Here is a 12,093-nt window from a genome sequence, read left to right as displayed (position 1 = left end):
AAGGCAGGCAGATCCTCAATTACACCATGAAAATGGTTCTTTTGCCCTTCCTAACAATGTCCTCTTGGGATACGGTTAATATAGAATGAGGATGATGTACTGAGTGACTGATGCTGTACTGATCTACAATAGGCATGGAATCCTATTTATAATAATAAGGAAACTTCCCTATTATAAGTTCCATTCAAATATTACACTTATGTATTTCAAAATAACGCTCTCCTTTGAATGCAGCTATGTGTTTGCAGGTTAAAAATTAGACATCCTGCTTTTCTATCCTCTGAATGACACCACGAATCCTTCTTACTTGAAGGGGATTCAAGATCTTACAATTTGCTTTTAAGAACTGAAAATTTGTAGTGTTGTAATTAATTAGACTTAATTGACATAGAAGTCTTGTTTGTTTGTTACAAATTTTTTGATAAAAAGACTTCTTACCCTATTCAGCTAACCTGAGAAGACACAGAAGGAAGTGAGAAAAATCTAAGGCAGAAAAAGCATTTGGCAGTATGGTCCATATTAACATGTAGAGATGCTTTGATTTGAAGGGCAGGGGTTGGTATTTGAAACCAACCCCAGACAACTGCAGATTTGTTTTGTGAGAGCTACATCAGATAAATGGGTTGACATGTTTCTGCAGATATTTAGAGTAAATCTTACATATTTAGCAAGATCAGAATGAACATTTCTCAGAAATTCACACAGGTGATTTGCTAGTATATATTTGCTTCACTAGAGAGCCAAAGGAAGTGATGAGAAAAAGTTTGTTTTACATGGAGGGTAACATTATTACAGTACTCTTTATTTTCTCAATCATTTCCCTCCAACTCTCCAAAGAGAGCTGCTACTGTCATTTCCCCCTTCCTACTACTATAATCACGCTAATCATCTCATTCACATATTTATTTCCCAAACACGCACTAAAGTTCTACTGTGTATCAGGCACAAGTTATATTGGGGATTCTACAGCTGTGTTACTCAAAATGTGGTCCACACACTGGCGCTGGTTTGTGAATCTATTTGTTACCAGTCTGTGAGATGGTAAGTGTTTAAAATTTTTAATAACATTTTAGCAGAGTAATTTATTTAAATAATAAAATTTCTTGACTTTTATTTTGTATGTAATTTTTTCTAATATTTCATTTTCATTTAATTTCTAAAAATATCAGTCTGTGAAGGATTAGAAGTTAAAACCTGGTTCTTTACCAGTGATAATATAAGAAACATTGTTCTAGAGGATAGAACGAGACCTCTATTCCTGAAACAGTCTCAGTTTAACACTATGTGAGTGTACAATAAAAGTCCTTCCATCTTCAGACATACACATTTCTGAGGAATACATAAAGTTTAGGCTTTGTAAATAGGTTTAGGAATGTTGAATTTTTTTTTAAGGGTCATAAGTTAATAGAGAAGGATGAGATAGGAAGGTAGTGTCAAGTCAAAAGGATAATTTGATACAGAACAGAAAATCAACAGGTAACTGGGAGGGCAGCAGGTACAATAAATCACTATAAGCCTAGGGTAAAGAAGTCAAGAGGGTAAATCAAGGTTTATTGGAGGGAGGAAGGCAGTCTAGTCTCTGCTACTCAGTCTATTCTTCAGAGTCACCTTTTACGCTAGCCACCAGATGCACCCTATCCTCTAACCGTGCCTAACCTCTGCACTTCCTAAAGACATTATATTCTTGTACTTCAATGCTTAGCTTAAGTTGCTCCACTTTGCTTAGAACAAGAATTCCACTCTCCAGTATGCTCCTTAATGATCCAGTGCTAAGCCAACCACATCTCTGATTGTGGTCCCTGATACACTCAGAGGCAAAGCTATTTGATCCTTACTCAGTGCACCTGCAGACTTGTTTACACCTGCATCATGGTACTTATCAGAATGTACTGTACATATAAATTTGCAAGTCAAATTCCACTGGCACTGTATCATTGATCTTTCTTTGTCAGTGCTCAGCACACAATCAGCATTCAAATATGTGTTGAACCACACTGAGTATCAGAGGGCAAGTCAGAGGGGTTAATTAGAATTCTTTTGGGCTGAGCAACCAGAAAGCAAGGCTCACTTAAGAATGTCTGGAAGCCAAACCAGGAGAGCACCTCATTCAGGGTTCGGCAGGCAGTAGAAAGGGCAACTTAGAGCTGGAGCTCAGCAAAACACATAAAGCAAACCACCAACCAATCAAAAAAACCCCCCACGTTCTCTAAGGAGAACAGCTCAGTCAGCCAGCCAAATTGCAGGTAAAAACGTATTAAAATTTAAAATCTCATTCTGCATTAAGTTGAATTCATAACTTGGTAGAGTACCTATAACTTACATATGTGCATGCGGTTCATCACCTATGGTCTGAAGAACTTCAAGGTAAGTAGCATTTTCAGGCAAAGTGGCCGACTAAGCACATAATGGTGTATGCTTATGTCTACCACGGCAAATCAGAGCAATATGAGGCAAAGCTTCAATCCAAGATCACAGGCATGAAGAAAACTTCTCCCCATTCCTCTGGGGTGGAAACAGCTATGACTAGCAATAAACAAAGAGAGTTTCTATTTAGTGGCATCCTGAGCATTTTCATCATAGGAATGCCTTTCTTTGCTCTGCTTTCCTAGTTGTTTCCCCTCCCTCCCTCAAAGATTTTATTTATTTTTAGGGGGGGGGGAAGGGAGGGAGAAAGAAAGGAGCATGTACCCTGACTGGGAATCAAACCAATGACCCTCTGGTTCGCAGGCCAGCACTCAATCCACTGAGCAATACCAGGCAGGGCTACTTTCCTAGATTTTTTATTGTGGCTTTTCTTCTTCTTGTGTCTATCTTTCAATACTCTGTATTTATGATCTCTCCTCTCTCACTCTCTCTGCCTTGTTCACTTTCTGAGCTCACCTCCTTTTCTTATTCTTACCTTCATTTTTTTTTTTTAAGACTGGAGGAGAGAAAGATGGAGGGAGAGAAATGTCAATGTGAGACAGAAAGATCAATTGGTTGCTTCTAACATGCACCCCAACTGACCTGGGATTGAACCTGTAACCTAGGCATGTGCCCTGATCAGGAATCGAACCAGCAACCTTTTGTTTTGTGGGATGATGTGCAACCAAGTGAGCCATACTGGTCAAGGCACCTTCATTAATTTTTAAATATCACTTCTGTAAAAGCCCTTCTAGGCTTCTTCTGCACAAACATTGATTACACAGAGCATCCTGTCTTAAGAACCAATTCTAATTCATGAACATTTAAACATCTGTCTCTGCTAAAAATTTTCCAGTGGTTTTTCTTGTGTTCTTTTTCCTACTTATGGGGGACAAGGTGAGAAAATATAAATGGTTTCCCTGAGAAACCAGGTTTCAGTATCCTTGAAACTTAATATGCAGCACTGTAATCAGTGGTGAGATCCCTGTGAAATAATACTCTGGCTCTGGCAAAGGTACTGTGCTTGGAAAGCATACAATCAAAATTCAAGCTGGCCTGGGAAACAGTGGAGGTAAGTAATTTAGTAATGAGAAAAAGATCACTATTTGAAACATAACACAGTCTCTCACTAGCAAAGTCAAACAATGAAACAAACCTTTCTTTCTCTAGTAGGTCTATTATTCTACTGATATGTGCCATTATGTGCCTAAAAGTAGCCAGAAACGAGCCTGAATAGACATAGCCAAAGAGATTCTTAGAGACTGCCTTTGCATTTCTGTTTGCTTCCCGGAACCTCCTGATTGAAGAAGTACACAAGGCCCTTTTCCAAGGGCATGTCCCCTAAAGGATCAACCAGTTTCTTATGTTATTTGGAGGTATAGGGATAATCCCTTGAATTCTATCAAAACCTAGTCAGGGATCCCTGAATTTTACCTAGTTTTAAAAAATGCTCCAGTAGTGAGAGGAAAATCAACTTCCTCAAGTTATAACCCTCTTAATAAAAGCAAAGCCAATGATGATTTTGGCTTTCAAATAGGACATCTGTGTCATGTAGGGGGCTTCCTTTGCTATCACTCCAACAGCCATAGTTACTTCCCAGAATGGTGAAAAAGCCTTCAGATGTTTAAGCTAGAATAAAAAACAATCACTAAGACTCTGGCTTTAATAACATGCTGAAACACAACACCTGTAACCCTGAATGTTATTTAATCTTGACCTGGGATATGTTTTTATTAATTTTAGAGAGGAGGAGAAAGAAAGAGAGGGGGGAGAGAGAGAGAGAGAGAGAGAGATCAATTGCTGGGGACCAAACTCACAACCTGGGATTATGCCTTTACTGGGAATCGAATTCATAGCCGGGGATTATGCTCTGAATGGGAATTCAACCTACAACCTTTTGGTGTATGGGATGATGCTCTGACCAGCTGAGCCACTTGGCCAGGACAGAAAGCTACACTGAACTTTAAAGTAAAGATAAATAATTGTTAACAATGTAAGAGTAAGCATAATGCATTTAGAGAGCTACGGTTTTAAAGTGAGTTGGCATATACTATTTCACTTATTTTATAACATCTCTGTAACGTCTATGGAACAATTACCCTTCTTTAAAAGATGTTAAGCACCTTGCACAAAGTTGGGTATCTTAAATAAGTGATTTCCATTCTTTAATAAAATCTATCTATTCAAGCTACTCCCCTAATCTCTGCTTTCTTAAGTCACCGAATTCCCTGAAAGAATAATCTATTCTTGGTGACTTTGTTTCATCTATTATCCATTTTCTAACCTTGGCAGATTATAGTTTATTTCCTCAAATATCTCCTATTCTCAAAATGATCACCAAAGACCTATAAGGTATCATGGGACTCTAGGTGGAGCTTCAAATATTCTTTGAATGATTGAAATTTCCAGCAATTCCATGGACTTATTTTTCATCCTCATTCTTGATCCTAACTATCCCCTGAAATACTCATTTTTCATGCCTTCACTTTCCTTTCTCTGCTACTCTCCAGTATCTGAAAAATTAAACTGCTCAGCACTCACTCTTCTTTCAAGATCCCATTCAAATGACAATTCTGACATCTTCCACAACACCTCCAGCAGTAGTCACTTTTTTTTCCTTCAAAGATTTTATTTATTTTCAGAGAGAGGGGAAGGGAGGGAGAGAAACATTCATGTGCAAGAGATACATCAATCAGTTGCCTCTCGCACTCCCCCAACTGAGAACCTGACCTGCAACCCAGGCATGTGCCCTGACTGGGAATTGAACTGCCAACCCTTCAGTTCACAGGTTGGCACTCAATCCACTCAGCTACACCAGCTGGGGTAGCGGTCACTCTTTCTCTGAGGTTCCACAGTACTTTATACTACTGGGTACTTATCACATTGTATTCTGACTGTTAATTTCTCTTGCTCTCTCCCTTATACAAGTTATTTGAATATAAAAACTGGCTTATCATTTTGTATCTCATGTTCAGCAGAATACCTGGCACCTATGGACCCTGAAAACAAATGTGTGAATGAACCACCAGAAAGGTGGCAGCATTATAGCCAGAGCTCTCTGTCTGTTGTTCTTCGCACAGAAGATGGCTCAAAAACAAAGGTTTACAGTTAAATTTCTCACCTTTTATTCCATGAAAGTTGTCAGGCTAGATTCTCAGATTTAGTACCTTTGTAAAAGTCTTTCATTTAGCAGTGACCTGTCCATGAACCATCATTTCCAAACAGAACTGTCATACATGTAGCAGTGCCACACATGGTATAGTTATGACTCTTGTAGTTTGCCCTTCCACTTTTCCTCCACTATGTGAGGACGAAGGGAGAAGGTGGCCATCTATAAGCAAGGAACTGAGCCCCTGCTGAAAACCAAATCAATCAGCACCTTGATCTTGGACTTTCTAGTCTCCAGACCTGTTGAGGATAAATGTGCGTTAAGCCATTCAGTATATGGTGTTTTAACAGCTCTAACTGACTAATACATACTGTTTAAATACTTCCTAGAAAATGTCTTTTTTTCCCCAGGTAACTCTAATTGTTAGAAAATTCTTCATTATCCCAGCCTAAATCTTGCCCCTTAAATCTGAGAGTTGACGGAAAACCAAGAAAATAGGGGATATGAATACAAGAGAAGAGAATAAGTTTCAAGTAAAAAAAATAAACCTGTGACTTAAATACTGAGGTAAAATTTTAAACTCAAAAGCAATAATACAGCCCTGGCTGTTGTGGCACAGTGGATTGAGTGCGGTCTTGCAAACCAAAGGGTGGCCTGTTTGATTCCCAGTCACGGCAAAGGCCTGGGTTAGGGGCCACATCCCCAGTTGGGGGCATGTGAGAGGCAACCAATCAACATCTCCTGTACTGTTGTTTCTCTCCCTCTCTTTCTCCCTCCCTTTCCCTCTCTTTAAAATAAATAAATAAATAAATAAATAAATAAATAAATAAATAAAAATTTTAAAAAGAATTATACAGCAAACAATTTCCCCAAGTCATTATGGTATGTTGTAGGAAACTGCCATTTATAGAAAGACAAACCAAGGTTTAAATTAAGACTCTCCCTTTATCTGAGCAATAACCTCATCAATCCTTAATTTTCTCTCTATAAAGTGAGGATAACAATGTATAGAGTTGTGATAATGTATAAAGTGCTTCGAAAAACTGAAAGACTATAGGAATAAAAGTTGTTTCTACTTGCAGCTATATCTAATTATTATTTACATTAGAGCTATTTATATTTAGTTTTGTACACTATCTAAATTTGGAGGCAATACTTGCTCTCTGTGATTCTGAATCAGTGGATCCACAATGTATTAAAACACTTCATCAATAGTATCTAAACCCTTGCTGGTGTGGCTCAGTGGATTGAGCACAGGCCTGGAAACTGAAAGGTTGCAGGTTTGATTCCCAGACAGGGCACATACATGGGTTGCTGGCCAGGTGCTCATTTGGGGGCGTGCGAGAGGCAACTGATAGATGTCTCTGATGTCTGTCTCACACATTGATGTTTCTCTCCCTCTCTATCTCCCTCCCTTCCCCTCTCTCTAAAAATAAATAAAAAAATCTTTTTAAAAAGTATCTAAGAGTGGTCTGAAAAACAAAAAGGAAATAGCTTGCTTTAATTACATCAAATCACAGAAAATGGTTTGCCTTGTTTAGGTGTAGTACATATCTCAACCGAAATACTTGCTGAAAAGAATTCTTGTTAACCAAGAAAGGTTGTCACCAAATCAAAGAACTGCAGTTTTAGAAAAGGATTTGAGTTCTCTGAAGATCATCTACTCTACTACCTTAACTGATGCACACACAATTTCCCTCTGCAATACTCTTGAAACAGGCGTCCATCTGCTGCTTAAAATACCTTCTTGGGAAATGTAGGTTTTTTGCAGTAACTCTGTTAGAAGTTGGGCTAAATAAACTCTGTCCCCTGTAACTGCTACAGTTGAGTCTTCTATTTCTCTGAGAGCCATACAGAACATATTTAATTCTTCTTTAGAATGGTTATTTTAAACTTTAGAACACTCATGTCCCTTGCCCAGTTCTTCATCTTTAGGTTAAAACTTCTCAGTTCTCCAACTATTGAACATATGGCACATTTCAAGTCCCTCTCTCCTGGACCAGGGCCACTTAGCTGTACACTAAACAAGATCCTCATGTGTATTCTTAAAAAGGGATTGTCACCTTCTTTGCCATAAACAGTGTGCTTCTTTAGTCCAATCCACTGAGATCTTTATGGATAACGAACTGTAGAAAAAATATGTATGCTGTTTCTCTCAGCTTCAAAATTACCAGCAGGTCAAAAACAAAAGAAGAATGCTGCTCTTAAAATCTTGACAATTTGAATTTTAAGCATTCAAGCAATGGTTGGAACAGTCAGATTATTAGATAAGGTGGCTGTTTAGCATCGCCTTCCTATGATGCTAAAGCTCAGGAATAATGGCAGATCTACACATTCCAAAGTCAAGTCCTTCTCTATCATTGGGATTTGTGGATGCAGAGTAATGGCAAGAGAGGCCTGTGAGGCAAAAGTGAGGTCATGACTAATAATAACTGCAGCACCATTACTAGCCCTTTATCAAATACAGTGATGACATAACCAGAATTTTCCATGAGAGTCTTACCATGTTCTGTTCCGTATCTCCAGAAGCTACTATATTTTACCATAAAGCAGATACACAAAAGAAATTTAGAAGGTCTGAAGAAGACTGTAAGTATCAAATTATACCCTAAATCCCTCCCAAAAAAGCGAAAGCAGGAATGCCTGTTTAAAAATCCTAAATAACACAGTCAATGGGACATTATATTCATTTAATCCATTCAGGGTAACAGTGACAACTTCTCTGAGTCCATGCATGAGTGTCCTGGAAAACAAACTACCAGTCACAATCTGCATGAAGTCCATGACTGGACAATCTGTGACCAGCAATGTTCAGTGGCTGTATAGGTGGTATATTCTGGTTGCTTTTCCAGAACTTGGGTTGATAAGACAAAAACTATATTTTAGGAAATCATAAACCTCAAACTCATTTATAACACTTGACCAAGGCATTTATTAGGCATTAATGACATTCAAGAAAAGTTCAACAGTGTACTATTCTTATAAGGAAATTTAAGTGAATAGAAGATGTAAAGCTGACTATTTTTGACTGGAAGTAAAGTCAAAGGTCAAGGTACTATGACAAAGAGGCTACTGGGGATCCCGGGTAAAACTATAGAGAGGAAATGCAAGAACACAAGTGAAAGGTGCTATCAGAAAACTTCTGAGCTGAACTACTTCTCTTTTGGTCACACAGTAAAATGTGATTAATTCCCAGAAAACAAGATACACACTAGGTATACATCAGTGCTTATTAACTGAACCATTTCTTCAAAGATGTGCAACAGAAATATTAGTTTTTCTCAATAAGAGAATAACATGAAGACATGTTATTATAAGTGGCTTTATAATAATATTATCTCTACTGTTATTATTAATAATACAACAAATAATAACAGCAGTTAACATTTATTACTTACTATGTGCCAGATACTGTACTAAGCATTTTATATGCAGTTTCGTTTAATCCTCCTAACAACCCTCTGAGGGAATGATGTGGGCACGGAGTTTTATAATTTGAGTGCTCTGCCCAGGGTCACAACAACCCTGTGAGATAGGTACTATTTTTATCCCCATTCACAGATGAGGAAATTGAGGCAGCCATCAAAGAAGTTGCTCAGGACACAAAACCAGGCGTGCAAGGCGGGGATTCTAACGCGGGCAGCGTAGCTCTACATACCAGTATAGCTCTTAACCACTATGCTAGAGTACCTCCCCAGGGATCCAGGGACCCAGGGAAACACTAACTAAAACCAACTACCATTTGTTGTCCAAACTGGCCAAAACAAAAAAGACCAACATAGTCAGTGTGGAAAATGAGTGCTGTCAGTACTTTTGGTGGAACATAATGGCAAAATTGTAGTAAAAACAATTATTATAGAAACAGACATTCTAAAAGAAAGCTTAGGAAACAGTTTACCCAACAACTTACCCAAAAAAAGGTGGACAATAGTTTCTTAATATAACATTAATTTTATTTTTCTGGAAGGTAGCAGCAAATCCTAGAACTCCCTTCCTTTCCTCTCTTAATTCTCAGATGGCAATAAAAGCTACCAGGAGATGAACACTCCATTGCTCCCAGGCCAGCTTTTTTTAATGTGGCTGCTTCCTTTGTGATTTAATCATCCCAGATCAAACTTTCCCTGAAAGTCTGTTTCTTGGCCCACTAACATCCTCACTGAGGTGGTTACTGAACCTCCCCTTCTAGAGGGCTGACAGAAGTTCTGCTTTCTACTGTTTTCCATGTTTGTCTCTTAGCCTCTTTCCCAAGTAGGTTCAAGGGCCTAGACTGAAGGCGAAAGCTCAAACGTTCCCTTTCTGCTATGTCCAAAAGCCATTAAAAAGACCCCTCCTTGTTTTCAGCAACATGTTAATTCCAATCCGACAAAAATACTGCTTCTGAAACCATAGGATTCTCCGTAGCCTGTGGTTTACTGTCTACAGTATACAGGTTAAGTAACAATATAAGGTACCTGAGGAAAAAACAAAATCCACATCATAGCTTTTCTAACACTTCAGCCGTTCTATTCTACTTACAGGTGCCATTATGTGGGGAAATATGGAAAGGTACATGGAGCCATAAAAGAGGCGGTTCCTAAACTTCACCACCTGAAACTACTGAAGTTTATCACGAATGGTGGTATGCCAAGGTGATGATGCCTTCCGTTCCCTCAACCGAGCATAGCAGGGCAGCTTCCACTGGGTAAACTTCATTTGTCCATGCAAAATATCCTGTAACTTTTTTTGCATTTGTCTGCTAAAATTGACCACCAACTTGGTTCCTGAGTGTGACAGAGCCACTAAGATTTGCAGGGCTGAAATGGGCACTGTGAAAACACACCGCTCAGAGGACGGTGCCTGACTAAGCCTCCAGGGGAGGAGCCCTACAGGCAGGCGTGAGTCCGTTTCCACCGAGAGAGGAATTCGAGAATGCTCCATTTTGTAAGCATAGCGTGTAAGAAGAGATTAAGGTCAGCAGGAAGACGTAAAATTGGAATGCACAAGACTGCATATTTTTTATCCGCATTCCATGGGTACGGATTATCACCCCGTTAAAAAGCAAAGCTTCCTCACGGCACCAAGGACAGGAGGCTGCACAAGCCGCCCCCGAGGAGGCCCGAGGCAGGGATTCCCAGCGCCTACCCCCGCGCGCCCTACCGTGTCCCCGACGTAATCCCGGGATTGCTGGACAGCTCCTCCGCGTCGACGCGCCACCCGCACACCCGGGAGCGAGCCAGGAGCTCTGGGCCCGGCGTCCCGGCGCAAGCCCGACACGCCTCAAGGCACCTCGGGCACAAGTGCATGGTTCTCTTTGCGCTGCGAAGAAAACCGAGGAGCGGAGGGAGAAGCAGCACCGTCCAATGCCTCGCAAGGCCAAGACAGTTACGAGGAGGGCGGTCTCGGACCTCTCTTCCCCGTTTCCTCTGCTCCATCCCTGGAAGGAGCCACAAGTGAGGAGAAGTTGTGGAAACAAGACGGGGGTGGCGTGGGATGCGGGAGCCCAAGAGACTTTAACAGAAGCATTTGCATTTGGCCCACACAAGGTCCCTCGCTCCAAGTCACTGTGCCCTGCGCCCCCGGCAGACTTCCCGCCAAAGAGGCTGCTGCGCTTCGAGGCCAGCCCACCGCGCCCCCTCGGCCCTTCCCTGCGGGCTGCAGCGCCTTCCCGGCCTCTGGGGGCGGGCCGGAGCTCGGACCCAGGGTGGCTTCCCCGACACCCGTTTCCGACGTCCGGCGTCTCTTCCAGAGCAATCCCAGGGCTCCCCCGCCTCCACGCCCCCGGGGCTCCCGTCAACGTCCCCGTCCTCCCTCAGGGTGCCCCTTTCCCCGCCTCCAGCGCCGGGTCCCGTCAGGGACGCGGGATGCCGTTTCTTTCCTCCCCGCCGCCTCTCCTCGGGTGCCCACCTGGCGCGGCCCCCGTCCCCGGCCCGTCTCCTCAGCGAGCCGCCACCTCCCAAGTCCTCCCGGCCCCGCCCCGCTCCCGGGCGGATACAGTTTGAAGCCCCTCAGGATCTCCCGGGCACGCTCGTCCTTGGCTGACATGATGCGGCAGCCGCCGCCCGCGGCTCTCCCACGCTGGCCCGGCGGAGCTTCGCAGACGATGCTCCGGAGCCGACGACTGAGGCGCAGCCCGGCCTGGAGACCTCGGGCGAGCAGCGGCAGCGGCCAGACCCGGACCGGTTTCTCCCTCCCCTCAGCTCCCGCTCCTGATCCCTTCTCCTTCCCCCTAGCCTCGGAGTGCCCGCCCCGAAGCCAATAGAAAGCCCGGCTCTGCGATTGGCATCCTGATCAACCAATAGAAACACTCAGCGGCTTCGCAAGGGGACGAAGAGAGCCGATGAGAAGGGCCCGCCCCGGGAAGTCCCGTAGGACAAATTTTTCATTCGTTGCTGTTGCCTAGAGTTTGCCCCCGCGGAGGGTTGGCTTTAAATCTGCAGAGGCTCCGTGGGCCCGCTTCCTCCGCTAGGCATACTAGGGCTCGGAGATGACTGCAGGTCGCACTGTGCGATGTGGCCGAGACTACATTTCCCAGCATTCCAGGGGGTTACCGGGGACTCACAGATCCCAGCGCGCAACAAAGAGGCCCAGGGACTACAAATCCC

The 12,093-nt window shown here is 42.4% G+C and overlaps 1 protein-coding gene across 1 annotated transcript in view; it reads right to left on the bottom strand.

Annotated features, from left to right (window-relative positions):
* PDE6D (phosphodiesterase 6D) overlaps positions 1-11,685 on the bottom strand; it is a 39,486-nt gene extending 27,801 nt beyond the window's left edge. The window contains exon 1 of the mRNA XM_054571588.1: positions 11,484-11,685. Within this exon, the coding sequence (XP_054427563.1) occupies positions 11,484-11,533 (50 nt within the window). The 5' untranslated portion in view covers positions 11,534-11,685. The remainder of the gene's footprint in view (positions 1-11,483) is intronic.
* Between the last annotated feature and the right edge of the window lie 408 nt (positions 11,686-12,093).

The sequence above is a fragment of the Pteronotus mesoamericanus genome, unplaced genomic scaffold (genome assembly GCF_021234165.1).
Source record: "Pteronotus mesoamericanus isolate MK-2021 breed Mesoamerican mustached bat unplaced genomic scaffold, CSHL_Meso_final contig_1018, whole genome shotgun sequence".
In the NCBI taxonomy this organism is placed as follows: domain Eukaryota; kingdom Metazoa; phylum Chordata; class Mammalia; order Chiroptera; family Mormoopidae; genus Pteronotus; species Pteronotus mesoamericanus.
This window is presented reverse-complemented; position numbering and strand designations above follow the sequence as displayed.